This window comes from Syngnathus typhle, linkage group LG5 (genome assembly GCF_033458585.1).
Source record: "Syngnathus typhle isolate RoL2023-S1 ecotype Sweden linkage group LG5, RoL_Styp_1.0, whole genome shotgun sequence".
NCBI classification, from domain to species: domain Eukaryota; kingdom Metazoa; phylum Chordata; class Actinopteri; order Syngnathiformes; family Syngnathidae; genus Syngnathus; species Syngnathus typhle.
This window is the reverse complement of record NC_083742.1, coordinates 14120903-14143035: the sequence shown is the minus strand read 5'-3', so window position 1 is coordinate 14143035 and position 22133 is coordinate 14120903. Positions and strand designations below refer to the sequence as shown.

The 22133-nt window shown below is 40.9% G+C and overlaps 1 protein-coding gene across 2 annotated transcripts in view; it reads right to left on the bottom strand.

Moving 5' to 3' along the window:
- Positions 1-22133, bottom strand: part of ipo11 (importin 11) — a 53832-nt gene that overhangs the window by 27904 nt on the left and 3795 nt on the right. For both annotated transcript variants that reach the window (XM_061278753.1, XM_061278754.1), the window contains exons 3-16: positions 21713-21813; positions 20240-20312; positions 18216-18422; positions 16550-16682; positions 14166-14224; positions 11754-11802; positions 10694-10764; positions 10423-10615; positions 9761-9913; positions 9278-9321; positions 8493-8583; positions 7375-7422; positions 5032-5137; positions 1621-1747 (exon numbers count right to left, since the gene is read on the bottom strand). In XM_061278753.1, the coding sequence (XP_061134737.1) occupies positions 1621-1747; positions 5032-5137; positions 7375-7422; positions 8493-8583; positions 9278-9321; positions 9761-9913; positions 10423-10615; positions 10694-10764; positions 11754-11802; positions 14166-14224; positions 16550-16682; positions 18216-18422; positions 20240-20312; positions 21713-21813 (1455 nt within the window). The remainder of the gene's footprint in view (positions 1-1620; positions 1748-5031; positions 5138-7374; positions 7423-8492; positions 8584-9277; positions 9322-9760; positions 9914-10422; positions 10616-10693; positions 10765-11753; positions 11803-14165; positions 14225-16549; positions 16683-18215; positions 18423-20239; positions 20313-21712; positions 21814-22133) is intronic.

Below are 22133 nucleotides of genomic sequence, written 5' to 3'. Positions count from 1 at the left end.
AACAATTTCACCGTTAAATATAAATCCATGTTTAGCAACAAAAAAAAAAAGATTAATCAAAACTGTAACACTAAGACACGTCCATCAAATATTAGTACTTCGAACTGTGAGACGGCACGTCGCAATAGAAATCAATCTCGTTCATTACAGTTCCTCGCTCAAGTTAGTAATCTACTTTAATTTGTAGTCCTTTAATTACATATTTTCTACAATGCCTATTCATAACTATATTCCATAGCAGGTCCCTAAAACATCCATATTTGAACACCCTCAAAGCCCTCCTGCAGACATTGCAACATAATTAACGGTTTCCTATATCACTAGCATTTGACGTTTTCAAAGCGTGCTTATCCGCAAATTCAAAGTAAATCAATGCCGCCTACTGCAAATGCAAATGGCTAAAAAAATTAAAGAAACTTGTGTGCATAAGATCAACGTCGAATGAGCAGGCGAGCATCATTAATGGGGGGAAAAAAGTCAACGTTGTGTTGCCATTGCTTTGGCGACTGTCTTATCGCTCCGACAGAGCGCAGCTGAACTCTCCCGTGTCTTCACTGCGAGGCTAATGGGTTTTGAGGCCAACTCCAAGGCACTTTCAGTTATGGTCTTCAATAAGCTAGTTTCAACTGGTTAAATATAAATTATACATTTATCATTTATGCAAGACATTGTATTGCAGCTTGAGGGCTACCTCGAAATTGCTTCTGTCTAGTCCTCATCAACAACAACAAAAACAAAAAGTCACCGTGCCTACGACAATTTCAGACTACACCTTGCCATTTCAAAACTTTTGGGGTCACCCAGTGCCAAACTGCAAATTTATGGATGTGGATGTCCACTATAACACCATTATGTCTTGCAACAATTTCCTTTCAGTTGAAAAACTCACTTTTTAGACTAACCTTTCTCATTACTGACATGTAACATTCAATCTCAATTTTTTTTCTTTGTCTTGCCGCACCACATAATAACGTATAGCCCGCATTTCACTTCTATACAAGGCGTTCCAGGCTGAACACTTGAAGGGCTCAATGTATTGAATGGATTACATAAAGTGGGAAAATGACAAAGCTGAAATAAGAGCGCTACATTTGTGTATTGACTACAAAAAGGTAAAGTACTATGTAAAATACCCATTGATTGCTGTTTGCAGCTATTATTCAGACAGGTTTTTAGGGCAAAGTCAATTTCATGTTTCAGGGGCAACTGGTGTTGCTTATTGTTCACACTATGTTGTTTGCTTCAATCTATTGAATTATCATCTAGCCGCTCAATCATTAAAAAAAACTAAAATATTAAACACGAGACAAACATCCTTAAACATGAGCTGAAGGTAAAAATCAATGTCTCTCCCTTGAATTAAATACAGAGTGCTAGTGTAGCAAGTGTATATTTTAAACTTGGACCTACCGTAATTTTCGGACTATAAGTCGCACCGGAGTATAAGTCGCACCAGCCATAAAATGCCCAAAAAAGTGAAAAAAAAACATATATATGTATATAGGTCGCTCCTGAGTATAAGTATAAGTCCTGAGGAACTCGCAATGCATATTGTGCGGAGGCGAGCAAAACTGAATGACACCAATGGGTGTAACCGGGGATTTTTAGAAGCAGACTCACCACTAAATCCGGATCCTGCATGAGACTGAGGATGACCTCGTAGAGTAAAGGGCGAAGGTCCGATTTGAATTTGACGGAGATCCACTGGCCTATTAGCCAAATGACCCTTCGACGAATCAGCTTGTACCTGCAAACAACAACAGGGTTGCATGTAGTACAAATCATTTTAAAATAGTTCACTAAGCAATCTTTAAACTGGCATGCAGAAGAAATGATGTTATCGTTATGCACAAAACATCCAAATATTTGCAGAAATATTACTGGCTTTGCTTGTTCAGGAGCTATAACACGTCCTTGTCCAAATGCCAGATTTATTTATCTTTTTTTTTTTTTTTTTTAAACACGGAGACCGAGATCATTTCTACATTTGTTCCGGTATTAAAGTGACCTATAACCTGTACAACGCAGTTAAGGGGAAGTAAAAACAAGCAACTGAGAGTACGTGGTAGCACAAATGTACACACACGTGTTTTGTCTTATTTTCATTGAAATGTTGTTTTACAAACAACAACACTCAGCAGTCTTTTGTAATTCTAAAATAAACTCGTTTAATTTACAGCGACTAGTGAGCCTAACTGGAGTTGATTGATCGTCTCGCAAACAAAAGGTGGCATTTAAGCAATGGATCAAGTGAAGAGAACAGATGAGCATCTAATTAAATTGGGTTGGGAGACAAACAGAGTCTCGCACTGCATTCTGGTTTTAGCCGAGGCATATGGTAGACTTCAAGCATGAGCAAACAGGTACAGCGATGCTAGAGAAAAATGGCTTTGGAAATGGTCCCAGAGTACACCGACTAATCAGGCAGCAAAAAAAACCCAGCTCTGTTTGAGCTGAGCATATTAAATATCATGTAAGTGATATCACAGACAAATAAATGATGATTAGCTGTGATATATTCTTAAAGAAAAACAAACGCCGACTGCTTCCTTCACTGTTGGCAATATTCCTAAGTGGAAGCGGACAAAATTGTAAAACCCCGGAATTCCACTGATGAAACTGAGTCCCATTCCGGCCGGCCCTGTGTGTACTGCAAGAATTCCTACACCACCTGGGAGAGAGCGAGGCTTCATATATTGCAAACTATAAAGGTCAGACCACAAAAGGTAATGTAAAAATGTCAGTCTTTCACAACATTCATTGTAACCTGACCAAGTGCCACGATGGAGCCTCTACCCAACAATGTCTGAGTGACACAAAAGCTCTTTCTTGGCTCATCAGCAATATTTAAGGCACAAATGATGAATTAGTCGTATTTTCATTCTGCTTGGGCAAATTGACTTCCCTTTATTTGAGAATTCAAACAGTCAGCCATCACACTGCTACCAACTTCTACAACCTGATAATTATGATCGATTTAACAAGAACGTGAACTGGCACAGCTACAGCTGATAAATGTGTAAGCTCATAGCTAAACATCATCTATTTGCGTGTACAGATAGATGCCAGCCAGGATGGCCGTGCGAGTAGGATTAATTACCATATCCCTGCACAAATATGCCTCTGACAAAGTAACTTGCTTTTAACTCGTTCGCTGCCATTGACGGCGATAGATGTCCAAAATCCATGCTGCAAATCCAACGGCTCCTGCTATTGTTTGGTTTTAGATCTCGCAATATCCTACCCTTGCTGGCTCTGCTGAGGCTATTTTGCGGAACGTCCACTATAGAAGCATCATTCTATAATGTTACAGCCGTAATGATCGTTCAATCACCATGTTGTTGCTAAAACACTATTCGCACAAACCGCGCTAAGTCGTTTTTTAACAAGTGGTGTCACTGGCAGTAAAGACGATTAGTAGACCGGACCAAGGACATCGGGACATTGACCATCTTGTTGATGAAGAGGCTCCAAATGTCACGCGGTGCACAGAGACTCTCGTCGGTGCATTTGGCCGCATCATTCTACTGCTTCTGGTCCAAGCAGACATCTGTTTGGGCCACTGTGGCCACAGGTTTCGCAAGACCTGCAGCAGATGGACTTTTTCGGTTCCACCCTGAAACTTTTGTGGGCATATTATGTCAAACTTTTTTTTAATAAATAATTTTTTAATAAATACAAGCATCTTTTTCTATATTTTATTATATATATATATATATTTATTATTTTATACCATATTTTAATATTCATGACGACTCTACATATGCATAGCAGTCTCTTCAAACAACTCAAGAAACATGTACAACCTGACAGAAACGTGTTTTGTTTTTTTAATTCCGCACACGAGAGCAAGGCAAAGGCAGCAGGAAGTCTTTGAATACATCAAACACTGACTAAAAAGGAACTGGTGGTGAGTTGCTATTATCATTATAGATGTACTTTTAATGAATAGAGATAATGACTACGTTTTGTGACACAAAGGGAAATTAAAATAGCTCCGCCCACCAAGTGCGGAGGGGCCAAAGTGGCCATGTGAGAAAAGGTTTGGGTTTGTTCAGATACTCTGGATTGGCCTGATTGAGATAAGCATAAGGAAACAACTTTCTGTAAGACCAAAACAAACTCATTTTTTAACTTTGTGTTAATATCTGAGATGATGAAAATGCCCACGGAATGTTTGAATCCTTGGCATCACTAGCAACATTACCAAAACAAAGTCAAATGGACTGAAGCACCTGAGCAACCGTGTCACAGTGACATCAGTCCGCCGACTCACTGACGTACGCAGCCGCCCGAGTGGCTGATCTTTGGAGTGATGCCGGGTTGCTACTTTGATTGCCCTGGCATTTGTGCCTGCAGGGCGCTCCTTTGTTCTTCATATCACTCACGCCAGCAGCTCACTCTCCCACTTTCTCATCACTTTTTAAATGCGCTTATCTCCCGGCCCACTGCCTGAGTCTGTAGACTGGGAACGTGACGAGGCCACATTGCCAACCCGACTGCTGCGTCACTAGTCTGGGAGCAATTGAGCGGACACAGGCGGCAGTTGTTAATGCAGCCGACGGATATCGGCTGGATACTAATGAGGCGTTTGGCATAGAATGACCGTGCTGATTATTCGAATCAATAGCGTAACAGAGGTCAATAGGAAATTAGCTGGACTTATCTGATAAGGATGTTAAATCTGTAAGATCAATACTTGATGCTGGGGAAAAACACCATATATTATGTTAAATGTCAATTTATATTAAAATAGTAGAAAAAGCAAATAGGATTTGAAAAAGGCCAGGCCGAGTGTTAGACGACTTATTTCACGATGGCGTGTTGCAAATCAGTATGATATTTATTGTTGAAACACAGCCGCAGTTTGAATTCTATTTGAGGGGTGACTGTTTTAACCCTGGTGTGCTCTAATCAATACAATTTGATTTTACACATCCTTTAGTAGTATGCCTAACCCCTCAGCGCAAAAATGCAAAGTTTTCACCTAACTCATAATCGTATCTATTTAAAACAGAAAAGCAATGTCACCTGTGATGGCTGACTTGCAGCTCCCCGAGAAGCTGATTCTTGAACCATTGGTCAAAGTCCACGTTGTCAAAAAGCTCAAAGGCAGCCAGGCCTACTGCGTTGAACACTGCAGACAATCAAAGAAAAAGAGTCAGTCGATCCACTTTTGATATTGAAGAATCCTAAAAAGAAATGAGCCATTTCATTTTTGTACAGCATTCCAGAAAAACTGAGATTTGATGAACTGTATATAGTTTTGTTTTATTAAAAATGAAGCTCTAGGATTCAACAGAAGAACAACTGCGGTATTCAGATGATCTGAATAATCTGCCCTTCAACTGCAGAAGGCAAGCAAAGTCAACAGGACACTAAATAAAAGCAATTTGGTAGTAGTACATTTTTGGCATGGGTTTCTACAGCATGGAAATAACTGAGAATATGAAAAAGCATAGCAGTATACCACAGGAAACATCAATGATTAAAAAAAAGGAAAATCATCAGTGAATTGTTATGTTAGCATTCAATGGGGGAAACTAAATAATGTTGTAAAAAAATATAGACGAGAGCAGGAAATTCAATTAAAGGGAGAACATGGGGCTATTGTTGCAACGCCAACTTCCTGTCGTTGGGACACGAATGCCTCACGATATTGAGGTCTAGGATTCGGATCCCGGTTTGCATACTTCCCCCATGCTCGTGTGACTTTTCTCTGTACTTCAGCCTCCTCACATATTCCAAAATTGTACAAAAGTGTAACTGTTAGGTACGAGTGGTTACTTGTCCATATGTGAGCTGCGATTGATTGGCTGTATACCATCAGCTACCCAAATGAAAACAGGCACCATCGAAAATGGATTGGCTGGATAATTCCGATTTGCAGTGGAATGGAATTGCGGTGTAATGTGATGAGGGTGAAAAACAAGAGTGATACGTAATTACAGCCATAAAACAATTGTCTGATGGCGCTTGATGCCGCGCATCCTTATGGAAAAAGTAGAATCATGCAGTCAGTGACACATTTAGGATGTCGAGGACTGCAGGGTACATCCCCGCTACTGTGGGAGCGGGAAGCCAAGATAATGTCCTTCAAAGTAGATGGCAGCAGCACTGTGGTGAGAACATATGCCTCAAAGGAAATTTAAAAAGTGCTGCAAGTGGCTTGTGCAGTTTGTGCAGCGCCACGCCTCAGTCACATTTGCTCTCCTTCATCATGACTAACAGATGCGCAAGTCCAAAGAGTCACACAGGACAGATGGGACGAAGGTGCCGAATCAAGCGCTTGGATTCTTCTCGATGAAACATTGCCAGAGGTCGACTCTCTGGGGCAGGTAGAAGGGACTGTCGGAAACTCTGCACCTTTGATTTAATTCACTTCTTACGAGCAATGAAAAGCGATTACAGACACTGTTAAATAGATTCTTTGCCGGGAAGTCAATTAAGTTTATTTTTTTACGAGTGTCTGTCTTTTGTCTGGCCCTTTTTCACACGACCTTGCTAATGCCAAGCTAGTATACAACTATTTCCTGCCGAAGGTCCGTGGACAGTATGAAAGAGGATCTTCCTTTAGACTCAGACTATGACTTTAACATCAATTAAAATACCAGTACGCTCCTCTCACTTCACAATGTTGTGTGTGTACAAGTTTATGATGCAAGGAGTTGACCAAATTATTTCTTCTGCCCACCATGATCATAATCTTGCTTTTTCTCAACACCTTTCTATAATAGTGAGCTTTTATTCTGTTTTAAATCCAAATTTCACACAACATAAATTTTAATGCCTCCCCCATATCTGCACTTCAAAAAAAAAAAAAAAAAAACGCAACATAGTTTATGATCACAAAATGATTCGCTCTTACGAGGCTAAGCCACCTTGGAAAACTTACTCGATACTGTCAAGTCTAAAAACCTCAATGAGTAGTGCAGTTTAAAAAAAGTTATAAAGTTGACAACACACAGAGTCCCAATTTGTATTTATCAATTTACACATCATGTTTTATAGCTTGTATGATAGACGTGTGCGCTTGGTCCAGACAACAACCTCAAGTTATCATTGAGAGTTGAGGATTAACAACCCAGCCGCATCATTAATGTCAGATTCTATTCAGACTGCTGTTAAAATTGTTTTTCTCTTCAACAAGGTTGACACTCACTATTATAATTATCTGCAGTAGTGCACACAGCTTCATCATCAAGTTGTGTTTTTATTAAAGGTGCCAGAAGATGACCGATTTCTCAATTGGAAACACTTTTGTAGAACTATCCACTTTGGGAGGCAATCCGATTGACTTTTGGATGTTGTTAAATCATCCCAAGTGGCAGCGCTGACCTTCCTTAGAAAGACGAAAAGAGAAGTTTGACTCACCTGCGTCCTTCATTAACAGCTCAACAGGATTTTCCACATTGATTGGGCCTGCAACAAAAAAATGGACATTTTCATTCTCCTTTTTTTCTGGTCAATTCTACTGTGGTGAGTGACTTGGGAGGCACGTTTTAAAATATTCAATATAATCTGTAGGTCCTCTATTTTTGTTCAGAAACAGGCGCTTCAGTTGGCTTCATAAAAGTTGGTGTTGTCCACAAACTTTGTGATGGAAAGTATTAAACAGGTTTAACCTAATAATATTTCAGAGACATTCATTAATCAGGCCTTTACAGACTTTCATTAAAATTTTGCAGCGTTGTTGAGAACGATCTTCTCTGTGGAGACATTATTTTCGATGGACTAGTTACACAAAGGTTGTGATTTCCATCTAGCGACTTATGTACAGTCAAGTCACATCTCTTCACCAGTCTGCTTTCTACCTCTATTAGTGCTTGTGGTGCACCAAGGTCTCAAATCAATAGCTGACTCCCCTCAACCAACCATAGAATTTCATAATCTGCTGTCGCTTTTTCTCCGTCTGAACCTATTTTCACTTTGTCACTTGAAGCTGAGAGCAGAAAATATAAGAGGCCAGAAGCAAACACAACAAACAATGGCGACACAGAAAAGCCTGTCGCCATCAAGGCGCAAAGGCATATGTGGGAGTGTGACCGAGTGCTGGAGATGCCAGTGAGTGGTTAGACAATAACAGGGATCTGTCACAAGGGAATTCAAGGTTGCTGACAAAGCGGTTACATAGATTACTAAAGGCAACATGATTCTTTCATGCCTTAAATCCTTTTCTGCTTTATAAACCACAGTGTGTGTGTGTGTGTGTGTGTGTGTGTGTGTGTGTGTGTGTGTGTGTGTGTGTGTGTGTGTGTGTGTGTGTGTGTGTGTGTATATATATATGAGACTAACCTATTTGGTCAATAATTGAAAGATGATGATTATTTGTGTGAGGATTGAATTGCTGAATTTGCTGAATCTCAGTTCAATTTTAAGGATCCAATAGGTAATGCACATGTACATGTGCAATAACAATGACATGTTCTGTACGAAAGGTAATAATAAAGGACAAAAACCATCAACTACTCTTGGAAATAGAATTAACTGACCGTGGAGATTCTGAACCATATCCAGGAGCACAGGCGTCAAGGTCTGGCCGTAGTTGTGGAAGATGTCCAAAAACAACACTTCTGTACAGGGCTAAAAAAAAAAAATAATAATAATAATAATAATAATAATAATAATCAAAGAGAGAAAATAATCATTAAGAATTTAGAAGAAAAAAAAAAACATATGTCACTCTGGAGAATAAGTCACATTCTTGTATGCACTCGCTCACCTTACCAACCCTGCAAGCGTAAAAAGACCAGCAGGGTGAATGAGTCAGACAAAGCCAATTCACTGGCTCCATTCACACAGGTTGATTGACGGCTAAGAGTCACTTCTAATCAGGCAGCGGGATTCATGAGCACAAAAGTTGCATGGTGACATGTCCTCCGTAGACCGTTCTTATCAATTCCCGCTGAAGCAAAGGTCAAAGTAGGCTGTGCAAAATATTGGAATGTAACGCGGAGTTTTGTGTTGAAAGCAAACTGCCGCTGTCCAACGAGTCATGAATCTCATTGTCTGGTTGCAAGGTAGCTCGGACATAACGCTTTATCTCCTGTTGTGTTACGCCGCGGATGTGACCATTTTTTAGGACCTCTGTGTTAAAAAAAAAAAAAAAAAAAATGCAGGAAAACTTGTGTTGACTAGATTGCGAGTGTACTTTTTTTGTCCGCAGTAAACTTTTGCCATGATTAATATTATCAGGGAATACACTGGTGATATATTAAAGTAGAAGAAGCAACATGGAAAGAGTTCTCCATCTCAAAATCAGAAAGTTTTTACTCACCCTCAAACTGTATTTCCAAGAGTCGCCTCCCGTTTCCTCAACAGCTGCAGAGGGGAGATTGAGAGGGACTCAGATGGTGCTCAATGACATGGAGAAGCCTTCATTTGGAAAGTTTCTCTGTTTTTCGCAACCCATTCACTCCACCGTTTGAGCTCAAAGCTTCTCTGTTTCTCTCAACCCATTCACTCCACCATTTGAGCTCAAAGCTAATCATGATTTTACTCATTTTGATGCAATGGAACCTCCTAAGTTGAACAAAATGGTTGATTTCCAAGTTGTTTTAATTGCAAATGTACTGTATGTGTCCATCGTGCAGGGTTTTAAATGATGAAAGTCATGCAATTATTATGTGAGACGTGTAATTGAGAGGTAGGATTAATCATATATATTCATGAACAGGAACGGAAATATCTGTTAATTCTATCAATAATTAAAATTAGACTCTTGGTCACAAGGGAGTTGCGGGATTCATTTGATGTTTACCAAAACTCTCCGGATCTTCTTCCCACATGGTCAGCTCTTCTTCCGTGAGAAGGAAATAGTGGGAGACAAGTCGTCGTCCGATCTCAGTCAGTGTGGGGTGTGTGAAGAAAGCAGTCTTGATCTTGTGAGCTTCCAGATTTTCTGGTTTACTGTCTACAATGAGAGGACAATGAAGCCATTAGTAAATATTGAAATCCAGTTGGCATGTTATCTTTTGTCCCTGCCAACATTTCCTAACTCACAATGATAATTATTATTATTATTACAGAGTGCACCAATGCGGGAAGAAGTCACTTCCAACATCATTATTCATAACACTAATTACAAACAGCACATTAAAATATATGATCAGTGCGCCAATAGAGCCATTTGTTATTTTGCTTTCATTAGCGCTACGCTACTTGTGGACCTGTCATACTCGCAGATACACAAGAGACCTGCTGTCTGTCTACATGGTTGACGTCGCGGGTTGAAAAAAATATGTCACAATAGCTACAGCCAATATTTTTCTGCTAAATGCCCTAAGGCTCTTTACCCTTGCGCCTCACAAAATTGCCCTGTGTGGAAGGAAGATGGGACCATCAAGACAAACTTATATTCAGCTCAACTCGGTTTTACGGGTGTCGTGAGCGTGATCTCAAACACATGTTGGACGGAATCACCTTCAATATTTTTGGCAGGTTTATAGGCGTCGTTCTTAACAATCATCTTGATGAGGTTCATGCATTGGACGATGAAGCGTTCGAAGGTGACGCCTTCTCCGACGGGCGTGAACACGTAGCTCACGGCGAATTCCAGCGAGCACTGGATTAGAGGTATAAATGCGCATGGGTGGTACTCCAAGAAATCCAACAACTAAGGAAAAGAGAAGAAAAGTACAGTTAGATCTCACTAGTCTGTTTATCAACTACCATTTGTCTTCCTTGAACTCACAACTTTGGTGTAGAGTATGATCGTCTTTTCCAGCTTTTCCCTACAAGTGCTGCCTGTATCGATTTGTCGACCTAAAACGACGCCACAATCAAAAGACAGTTGGGCAATGACATCTGGAGTCTTAATGATTCATAATTGTCATGTTGCAGTAATTAAACCTTAACCCTTAAACACAATGCTTGGACGATTGCAACAGCATATTGCGGACTGTTTTACCAATCAATTCAAAGCAAACACTTTCATAATTTGTGACAGTGGTCTGATGGAGCCCCTTGTTTCATTAGTGAGCACCATATGGACCAAAGACATCTGTGGCGATTTTTGATTGACGGGAGAAAGCACAAACTGTGACAATTCAATTTTGTTTAAGAGTCGGAGCTGGCGGCTCGGCTCGACTGTTTCTGACATCGCAGCCATCAAAATGATTTCACACAAGTGTCAAGATGAGTGTACTTGCAGCTAGGCCAAGAACCTACAGTTATGAGGCCGTTGTTCACAATTGAAAGAAACACGGCGTGTGAATTACCACTGTCATTTTCAACAACCTGGTTCAAGGACAAACATGCTTACAGTTCAGGGGTTCAAATCACCTCCCGTCATGTGGGTTTTTCTCTGTGTCCCACATTCCATACATGAAGTGAAGATAATCAATGGTTCATACTTATAAATAATAATGACTGTAATGCTAATTTGCCTATATGTGCTTTGCGACTGTCTGGCGGCTAGTCCAAGACGTGCCCAAACTCTCAAGCAAAGTTTGCTGGCATAGGCTCCAGCTCACATGCGACCCTAATGAGAAAAACTGAAGAAAACGAAGGAAAGTGGAAGATAGTTCATTAAAAAGAACCATAGAAAATAGACGGATAATTCAGGCCTAAATTTACAGGAAAACAAATGTAAGGGATTCTTTAATGAGGTGTGCAGACCTACTTAATTTTCTTCTCAGAAACTTGACTTCTCTAGTTTACTAATACTAGCGTCACAAACTTTGGAGTCTTTCTTTGTGACTTTCATTCAAAAGTGTTCATATCTCACAGAGGAAGAGAGGCCAAGTACTCACAGCAGTCCAGGAATTGTTTTAGCCTTTCAAACACAGCATTCAGGAAACCCTAAAAAGGAAAACAGATGTAATTGCCGCCATTTCTGCAGTTTAGGTGCTCACTATTTAAGCAAAGTTACACCTGCCTCTCCACTCAGGAGGATAAATAGCGGTGGCAGTCGCACACAGGATGAAAGAGAATCAATTTTCCGAAGCCCGGGGGTAGCCGTGACTAAAGAAATGGATTGATAAATGGAGATGCAGTCTGTTAAGATCTGCATTAGTGTTGAGCAATGAGGTCAACGGTGGCGTCATTAATCAGCCACCTCGCACCCACAGCCTGGACACCTTCATAGATCCCCCCCCCCCAAAAAAAAGGAGTCAAGTGAGGTGGGCTTCATGAAAAGAAAGTAGGGGATGATGAAAACGACTTCCATGGCATGTCATTTGTTGAGCTTGGTGAGTGAAACGCACTTGACTGACGATTAAATGGAACCTCTGGGGATGAGTGATGAGAAAAAGATTGCCACTGTATCGATTTTTTTATTAGGCGGAGTTATGATAAGACAATAGTGACAGAGGCTAACCGATTGGGAAGATACACAAGCGCCTAAGAAAAAAGAAACTCCGCCTATAAACTGCAAATGGAAGCAGAGAGGCGATTGAGCTGTGCTTTACGGTATTACTTTATATAAACGAAAGAATAATGCAATAACAGCAGATTGTGGAACTGTTGTTGTGATATACAAAAGAACATTTGCTCCCATGAGGAGAGGTTTTTATTGCGGTGGCCGGTCCAATTTGCAGTTATGCGATAGCGGACGACATTCGAAAATAAAAAGCAGTGGCTTCACGCCGCCTCTCCATTGCACGGCACAACTTGGTTTGCCTTGACCTGCCTTAACTGGTACAGTTGGCTTTCCACTTAAAATAATACCACAAAAAAAGACAATTAGCTGGAACCACACCAAATATCAAACGACAAAAGTTTTCTGTATTTTCTTGTTAGCATAAGTCTACAAGGTCACATAATAACCTTCACATAATAAACTGGAAGGTTGTATAAAACCGGAGACTGTGGAATAAAATACTGCCTCATTCAGAACTAAGGCCAACATTATTATTTGCTAACTCTACTTGACATAATATCAGGCAGCTTTGACCGTGGAAGACCTGTAAACTGGTTAGAAGTAGCACGTCGTGACAAAAAACACAAATAAACGTCCGTTTGAAGGCTTACTCTTACTTCGGAGAATCTCAAAGGAAATCCGAGGACGCCGAATGAACGCGAGTGAAAATGGTATTGCAAACTAAAACAGCAACTAGCCTGAGCTACAACATGTAAATCCAATCTGAACATGAAATATTAACTCTAAAGCCATTATGTTTGCCCGCTGAGTTGGAATAACTAGCTCGAGGCAAATGACATTTTAATGTAAGAGTTACAGCCTCTGTAAGACCTTGTCCCTTCTAGCTAGAACTTAACTCATTTGTGCAGACTGAGTGATTATCAGCGATTAAATATTTTTATTTTTATTTTTTTATTTTTTTTTAAAGGCTTTGGCCTCTACAAGGTGACCAAGTAGGACTGCAAACTAAAAAATAAAGGAGTAACTTAAAAAATAGAAAGTCTGTCACCATAAATGGCTAAGCATGTTTCGATGAACGCATTCAAAGCTTAACAACTAAAGATGTGATGACGGCTAATTTGACAATGCGCTTGGACTAGATCATACTTTCAACTTTCTGTTTAATAAACTGCTCTCCATTATTAACATATTTTAGACCCTTTCGAGCACAGTCGAAGCTACATTGGCAGCCAGTTAATAAGAAACAAAATGGCAGACAATATTCTATTATTAAACCTCCATTTTAAGAGAGTTTCAAGTAACAGTTTGTTAGACGTGTCAATTTTTTCCTAAATGGAGCTTGGTGGCATTTGTGTTTTAAAACTTGCTGGCAGAAATTAGATCTAATTGGGCACAAACTAATTGTTATCGTTAGAGCGTTCAACCTAAAAGGCGTCACTGAATTTGTTTAAAAAAAAAAAAAAAAAAAAACGCCCGACTGAACAGTGAGCAGCTGCTGCAGTTCAAAAAGAGGAGAAATGCGCACGTTTGTTATTTTCAAGTGCGAGCCCTGAAAGCAAAAGGAGAAAAAGACTCGGGGTCATAAGGTGGTTGATGGGATGCAAAAATGAAATAGCTTTATGGATTTGGACTTTGTTTATGGCGACAGTTGGAGAGGGACTCAAACAAAACTCTGGGCTCTTTGAACACACAGAGATAGATAGCTGCGGGCATTTCAAATCACCATGGCTATCCACATTTTTTGCACGCTGAACTCTTAAATGAAGCATATAGAAATGCTGAAATGTCTTTTTCCTGGAAATATGTGCGTTTTAAGCAAAAAGAAAAAAGTGATAACACTCACCATCACTTCCATATTCTGCTGTGGCTCTTGGAATCCATGGACGGTCAACTTGCGTAGTACTGAGGGGGAGGAAATATTTTTTATACCATTTCCAATGTTTTATTCATGATGCAGTGAAAAAAGAATTTCCTCTGCGTCTTTTTTTTAACAAAATCCCAATTTCTACCTCCCGTGAAAGTTCTTCTGCATAAAAGACACTACTTATTGTTTTAATCGTCTTTACTATCCGAGGTTCCACTGAATCGTCAACTTGATTGGGTTCCACAAAGCACAGCCAAGTACTTAAAATTCTTCTATCTGCGGGATGGCGATTGAGCCTCGTGGTGAATGATGAAAAACTGCGAATGACTAATGCACCGCCAATTTTTTTCCCTCTGAATGTTTAAACGGAATACATACCACTGACTATGACCTCAAAGCACTTAAGAATCTTATGAATCTCATGTCAAAGTCAAGGTCTGCTTTATTGTCACACAAAGAGATCAAAATTACGTTTTCTCTATCCCACGGTGACAAGACATATTACACGATAGACATACAAGTAAACGACGTCGACTTATAAAAGTTTCACTTAAATTTGACATCATTTTAAGCCTTTGAACACATCTTAACCAACCAGGGGTGGCAATAATTATGGAAGGCATCTTATGTCAATTTAGAGCTTAGGAATTAAATAGCTCAATTACCGCCCCAATTTACTGTTTGGACTGTCTTTATGATTGTCCCATTGCTATTGTTTTACATTATGTAATAAAAACAATTTTTTAAAAAAAAGAAGTTTTTATTAACTTTTAAGCCTCCATGGCATAGATGTCAAACTCAAGGCCTGGGGGCCAAATACGGCCGGCTAGATCATTTCATAAATTGTGCGTCATTACTAAAATGACAAATTGTGTCCACTTTTTTAAAATAGAAATGTTGCTGGCAATTTTTTATTACGATTCATCTTTTTAAACTACCGTTTTTTTCCGTGTATAGTGCGCCCCCATGTATAGTACGCACCCCTAACAATGGCATGCTGATGCTGGAAAAAAGCTTGTACCCATGTATAATACGCACCCAATTTTTATGATTTTTTTTTTTTAATTTTTTTTTTTTTTTTTTTAAGTCCCAAAGATCGTCACACACGCAGGGAGGCAATGGGTCCCATTTTTAAAGTCTTTGGTATGGTCTTAACTAGGCTGGATGTCATTTTTTTTGTTGGCGTTGATTTCTCCGACTGCCCCTAAACGCACCACCGCGCTCCCTGCGCAGGGGAAGAGGCAGCTCTGTATGGGAGAGACGTTGAAGAAGAATAAAAACAACCTTGGAAACCAAAACTTGCCCCTCGTCGTGACTCGGAGCCGCAACAAATGTTTCGGATTTGTGTAGGGTACATTGTGACAGACGGCAAACTCGCAGGTGATCGAGCGAGCGTCTGATACAAGAGCATTGCGGTCGTATGGAGCGTGTTTGAAATGAACAGCAGAGACGAAAGGAACAAGGCAAAGTGTTGTGAAATAAAATATTACCTGTAATACGCATTTTGTTATTTGCTGATTGAAACTGCTAATTAAACTGTGAATTGAAACTAATAGGTGGAGAACTGAACTCTCGCTCTTTATATAGCTGACGTGTCTTGCGCAACCGTTCTGCGCATCTGTAATGGCGGCCTCCGTATGATGTCCGGTCCGCGATGGAGATTAAAAAACAAACAATATTTGACAATAACACACCATCGAGGATTGCACCATCGCATCAAACGATGTGTCGTCAATTATGAATTTTACTAAGTGTGTTGGGCAGGATGGCTGAATGCGATGCGCGATTGACAACAAACAAGAAGAAAGGTGAGTTTTATTTCGGGGGAGATTTGTCATGTCTCGTCCCCAGTTTTGCTATGTGTCTAGGTTGCCATAGTTTCTGTTCGTGTCACCCCGCTCTTCCTGTGTCACCTCAATCGATGTAACGTGTTTTGTATTTAAGTCCTGTCTGCCCCTCGCTCACCGTTGGATCATTGCATGTGTTACTGTCATTCTGTTCCTGTCTTTGGTAATGTCACCCTGTCTTTTTGTTCCACGACTTTGTCGGTCAGTCCTGTTGTTGGTTTTGTTGTACCATGACTTTATTTAAAAAAAAAAAAAAAAAAATTAAAAAAAAAAAAAAAATTAAAAAATTTTTTCTTTGTACCCATGTATAATACGCACCCCAGATTTCAGGACAATAAATTAGTAAAATATTGCGCACTATACACGGAAAAAAACGGTATTTGAAAAAATTTTACTAGTCTAATTTCAAAACTAGCTATTCATCACTTTTGAGGACATATTACAGCTCAATTTACACCTACCAATAAGTGTTCCTCGTGTGTGTGGTGCAGGCGTTCGCATCATCGTGCCAACTACCTTTAAGCGACAGCAGGGTTTTCTCCAGCGATGCCATCGCCGCCGTCTCGTCACGGGCACAAATCTGCTGGAGGAAGAGGTCCGTGTGGTGGCTCCACATGGAACAGGCAAAGCTGTAAATGCCCGACGCCAACTGCTGACACGCACACACAAAACAGTCAATCACACACTGATCAAATCATTCTGGATCAGTGGACATTTTGAACAACACGCCAGTGAGCGCATTGAATGGATCTTTGAGTAACATTCACATCATGAAATATAATCACACGGCTGGAGAAGCTCCTGCACTAAAAGTGACACATAAACAAACAAAGCAGACTCAAAAAGACAAGTAGGGAGAAAATAAGGACCTCGAGAGTCACCACGCTAATTTAAGTCTCAATGGACTGGCTATTTTTCTTACTCCCAAAACATTATTTGGGCAATTATATTTTCTCCAGGAAAGCACATACTCCAGTAAAACAAAATGGGATGATCAAAGGCAAATAGAAGCACGGCTGGGGTAGGTACCTCGTGTGGCTTACTACCTCAGACAATCAGCCAGAGCACGGTAATGAGCTTTGGGTTTTGATTTTCATTCCAATAAAAGTATGTATACATGTGCAATGGGGCGTAGGGCCCGAGCATTGCTGAATACATTCACAGAAAAACCAAGTGGATGCAAAAAAGGCTCATTCAGGTCGAATCAAGCCAAAGCTTCCTCTTCTGCCAAGGTAGCGTCGTTTTGTTCTAGTTTGTTACTTTTATTAAATAGTGGTTAACATCTGTTTGTACATTTCTGACAACTAAAGATGTTAAATGGTTTATTTAAACGTTTTTTTAATGGTCACAGAACAGTTCTGCGGGAAATCCTGACGACACTTCATTATTTAAACATTTTGGCATCTTCAGAATACTTGGTGCTCTGATGCCAATTATTCTCTGTCAACTCCAAGTTGTGCTAAGTAATTGACTTCCAGCATATATACTAAACAAATCAAAAGGTAAAATGTCCAAAAAGTATGCAATCATGCATGAAAGGAAGTCAAAGTGTCAAAGATAAAGGTAAGGGAAAAACAAGGTTGAAAGGAAAATGACAGCAAACTTCAGAAGGTGATAACCATGCACATTAAAAATGCAAAGACAGAAATATTCATCAACAAATGAAAGGAGACTCCAGAGAGAGAAACTGCAAATCCAGCAGCAATCGTGGCCTGAGGTAGATACACGTCGATGATTCAAGTTTGTAAAAAAAAAAAAAAAAAAACTAGAAATGCTAGATTAGAAGGATAGGGAGCTGTAGGAAGCTTCCAAAACTGGGGGAGTACAGGCGTGCTTTGCTTAGTCTTTTTGATCGTTTCTTTGCCCTAACACAAAGTTTTTTTCTTCAACTCCATTTTTTTTTTTTTGCTTTAGTCTTATGTTCTTGAAAAGACTTGATGGCATTCAACAGAAAATCTTCAGATCTTCAGAATCAGAGCTTCAACAAAATGAGCATTACTTTGGATAAAAGCGCACGCATATATTCAGCTCACGTTTGACAGACACACAGCAGCTAAACAGCACCACCTACAGGCAACTCTGCGTTGAAAACAAACTTCAACATTGGCAGCGGGGAGAGGACATTAAATTAAACTATTTAAGAGACAGAATGTGTCCGCAAATGAGGCCGCTGATGACTTACGTCCTGAAACAGCCGTTTGTCCTGTGCCAGACGTTTGGACGAGAGTGTTTTGGTAACGTGATAGAAGGTGAGCAGCGCTCTGTGCTGCTGCAGGGCATCCTGGCCCTTGAGGACAGACTCCAGCAGAATGGGGATGAGCTCTGGCCACTGCCGGGGGCAGTCCAGCCGGGCTACCTTGGCTATCAGCACCGCGATCTGGGTCGCTATCTGTTGGCAAAGCAGACGAACGCGCGCACACGCACACACACACACACAGACACACACACGGAAAAGAGTTTGACCGCAGGCAAACAGCATGAAATGGCAGAGGAGGGATGTGCCAGTGCATTTAGTTAAAAAACAATCCTTGGGAGAGATCACTTAAAAACACTTCTGCCAAAATAGTTTGGGTTTTTTATAACAAGAGTTGCACTTCCAAAGTCAAACATAATCAATTTTAGGAGACCGGTCAAATAATTTCCTGAGGTTCTAACATGAATTTTCATCCATAATATCGGAAGGTACCTTGGTTCATCATTTCTGCTTATTGTCTCGTAAACTGACATACAAGCTAACAGCTAATCAGAGTGATTAATTGTAACGCCGCCGAAAACCGACCCGCGCCTCCCCGACGTGAGCAGATGGCGCTCGCCAAGGACCGGCCAACTTCCCAACTGACGTCAGATTGGTCTAAGAGGCCTTTACTTGCAGGTGTTTGTTTACTTTAACCTTGATAAATGGATTATTTCATTCCAAAAGCACACTAAGCCATTGGGAAATAAAAAATCGAGCGGTCAGTCCGGTTTCGGTTAGCAAAAGAGAAGGTGCGACTGCGGCGCGGCGGCGCCATATGGTTTTTAAACAGCCTGCCGTATGGACACTAATAGTCCTAATGTTTAAGGATCGCCCTTCAGGGAAAAGCAAGCAGTAGAGAACGGAATGCTAGCTGCCAGTCAGGGCCACCTTCCATGCCACCTAAATTATTTTTCTTACACATTCTACAAACCTGTCTTGTTGATTCTAGTCCTTCTTGAAAAAAAAATTAAGTGTCATGAGCATGATTCTAAGGTGTAACTATAGTGGCATATTTGTTCAGCGAATTCTGTACAACTTTAGGGGGTATTCAGGTTATAGGACACGAACATAAAAAATTCCCAGCTCGTATCCGCACCTGGAGGCAGCAAGTTGGGTCGTCTTATCTTTCAAATAGCGTCAGGAGGTACTTTAGGCTACACGGCATGTTGGCAAAGAGTGCAAATGACTTCATTCTCATGCCTTTCATCCTGCCAGCTGTGGCCAGTGGACAGCAAGAGAAATCCTGAATGGCTGAGTGCATATTCAGCCTTTCAAAGAGCTCCTCCGTGGTCGCAATCAGAATCGTTGTATTGTTGTCATCTCCAGAAGGATCGCGGCAACCTGATTTCCACCCGCCCACCCCCCGCACCCAAGTATAGCTTTGATCATGCAACCATAGGTCGAAGCCTTTAGAAAAATCACTTTTCATGATGATAAACAGTGGCCCACCACTAATGTCATGTTTATTTTTAAAAATCCCCATAAAACAAAATACACAGCGTAGTGACCAGTTCAGAATGAGCCACGCATCGTTTACTAACGACCCCGCTAAATGCTACAGTGAGTGAGTGAGTGAGTGAGTGAGTGAGTGAGTGAATTGGTCTGTGGATGGATGGATGGATGGATGGATGGATGGATGGATGGATGGATGGATGGATGGATGGATGGATGGATGGATGGATGGATGGATGGATGGATGGATGGATGGATGGACGAGTTTGCATTGACATTTTTCTATCTGACTGCATGTTTTAATTCCCACAAGAACCGTGAGAACGGCAAACGTCGGCGAGCCTCGCTTCCTACCTCCGACCTGTGGTCAGCTCAGGCCGATGTAAATGCATGGATGGCAATCAGTGTTCTACATATGCTACCTGCTACAAATAGCATGTAGTAATCAAAATTTGATAAAAGCAGGATTTCTCTGTGAGGCAGGGGTGATTTCAGCAGAGTGGAGTGAAACCACTAACCTGATTGACAGGCTCGTTGAAGTTTGTGATGAGACCAGCACGTAACGTGGTCTTCTCCTCCTCTGATAAAGCGCTGGCAACAGACGCACAGAGAAAACATGTTCAGGCTAGAGGAAGGAATAGCATCCGACAGCGCAAAGAATATGCCGTGTTTTTAATCCCTGAGAGATGCGAGTTGCGAGATGGCACCCCTTTGCAGAGCTCAGCCTCTGCATTGTGAGAACAGCAACCCTGCCAAACTCTTGGAAGAATCTTTCGCACTTGATTTGAAATATACACGTCCAAATAGAAATATGAAGACGTCTACTAAGATGCTATCCTACTCAAATCCTTGCATAGCAATGACACCAGCCGGTTGCCAACATTCTGTAAATCCTCTACCTCCATTAAACATCTTCAAAATTGCGACTGACGCTCTTACCATTGCTGTTTTGTGCAACGAATTTGCAAAACATACCAAAAGAAAATTAAGCTGTAGATTTTAGCTGCAGCTGAAGCTTACTGGAGTAGAGGGAGTGCTGGATGATCACGGCGATGCATCACTGAGCAGTCAGAGCGAGGAGAAGGAGGTACACATGGAGGGTGCGACAATTTACGACGCCTCGGTATGTGCTTCACTAAAAGAGGATTTACACGCATGCTGGCAATGAGCAAAAGATTCAAATATCCATCGGCATTGGGCAACCGGAGGTGAAAAGTGCTGTAGAAAAATCAATGGCTGGATAAAGACGAACAATCAGTTGATTCCGGTGTGCCAGCACAGACTGTGCTCAAAACAATCTCACAAATGGGGCTGTTACAACACCATTTTTTTTCCGAGTCCGTTGTCAGATGCACTTATTAACGCGGTGCAACAGAGTCATAACGTGGCCTGCGCTTCATACCGTGACACCACATTCATCGCGCCGTATCACGCTTCAATTCATGGCAATGAGCCCAAAGGTAATCAGATTACACGGTGCCCAAAAAAATCCTTACACAGCACTCTAAAAAATGAAAGCGACTTCACTAAACTACCGACAGCTGCAAAACAAACTTGGTCAAAGGGAGGAAGAGGAGACGGTTGAGAAGAAGGAAATAACAGCGGGAAACAAAGTGGCCTAACACAAAGATTGCTGAGGCAGAACCAAAGACCTCGGGCCAGCCGCTGTCCTGTGGATTTATGGAGCAATGCTTCATTCAAATCCAACTAGAGTCATCTCATAAAGTAGCCTAAGACACACGGGGCTCGGTGGAAGCACAGAGGCCACACGGATCAGCATGCATTAAAAAGACAAAAAGCCCGAAATATATAAATAATCAGGGAGGGAAGACACAAGCTGTAGTAGTGAAGACGGTAATAAAGGCACAATACACATAGGCGAGCTGTAACGGGAAACTGGAACCAAAACAAAGATGAACGAGAGAAATAAAGAGAGCGGCAAAGGAGATAACAGCAAGGGAGGCATTCAAAAGTCAAAAACATGTACTTACTTAGGGGCCACTCTTCTCCAGTATCTGTCAATGCCGTTTTTGAAGTAGAGTACTGCCAGCCATCTCACGTTCACATCCAGCATATGGTTATTGAAGATGTTCTGAAGCCAAACAAGGAATCAACGGTGTGATCGGATAATCCATTCCAAAACGATTTATTTGTGACAGTCCTAATTGAAAGTATTTATCCATAAATATGACATCACTCGAGGCAACTATTACAACCGAAAATACAAAATTTGTATTCATTCAAATAAATAATATTACGATAAAACCTTACGTGTAACTTATGGTGTGCTGAAACCCGAGAGAGGTCGAGACTGCTGAGGCGCGCCATGGATAAATAATAATAATAATCCAAGGCAGTCAGCAAGAGCCCTGAGACTTAATCATATACATCACATTTTGAGTCTCAATGCAG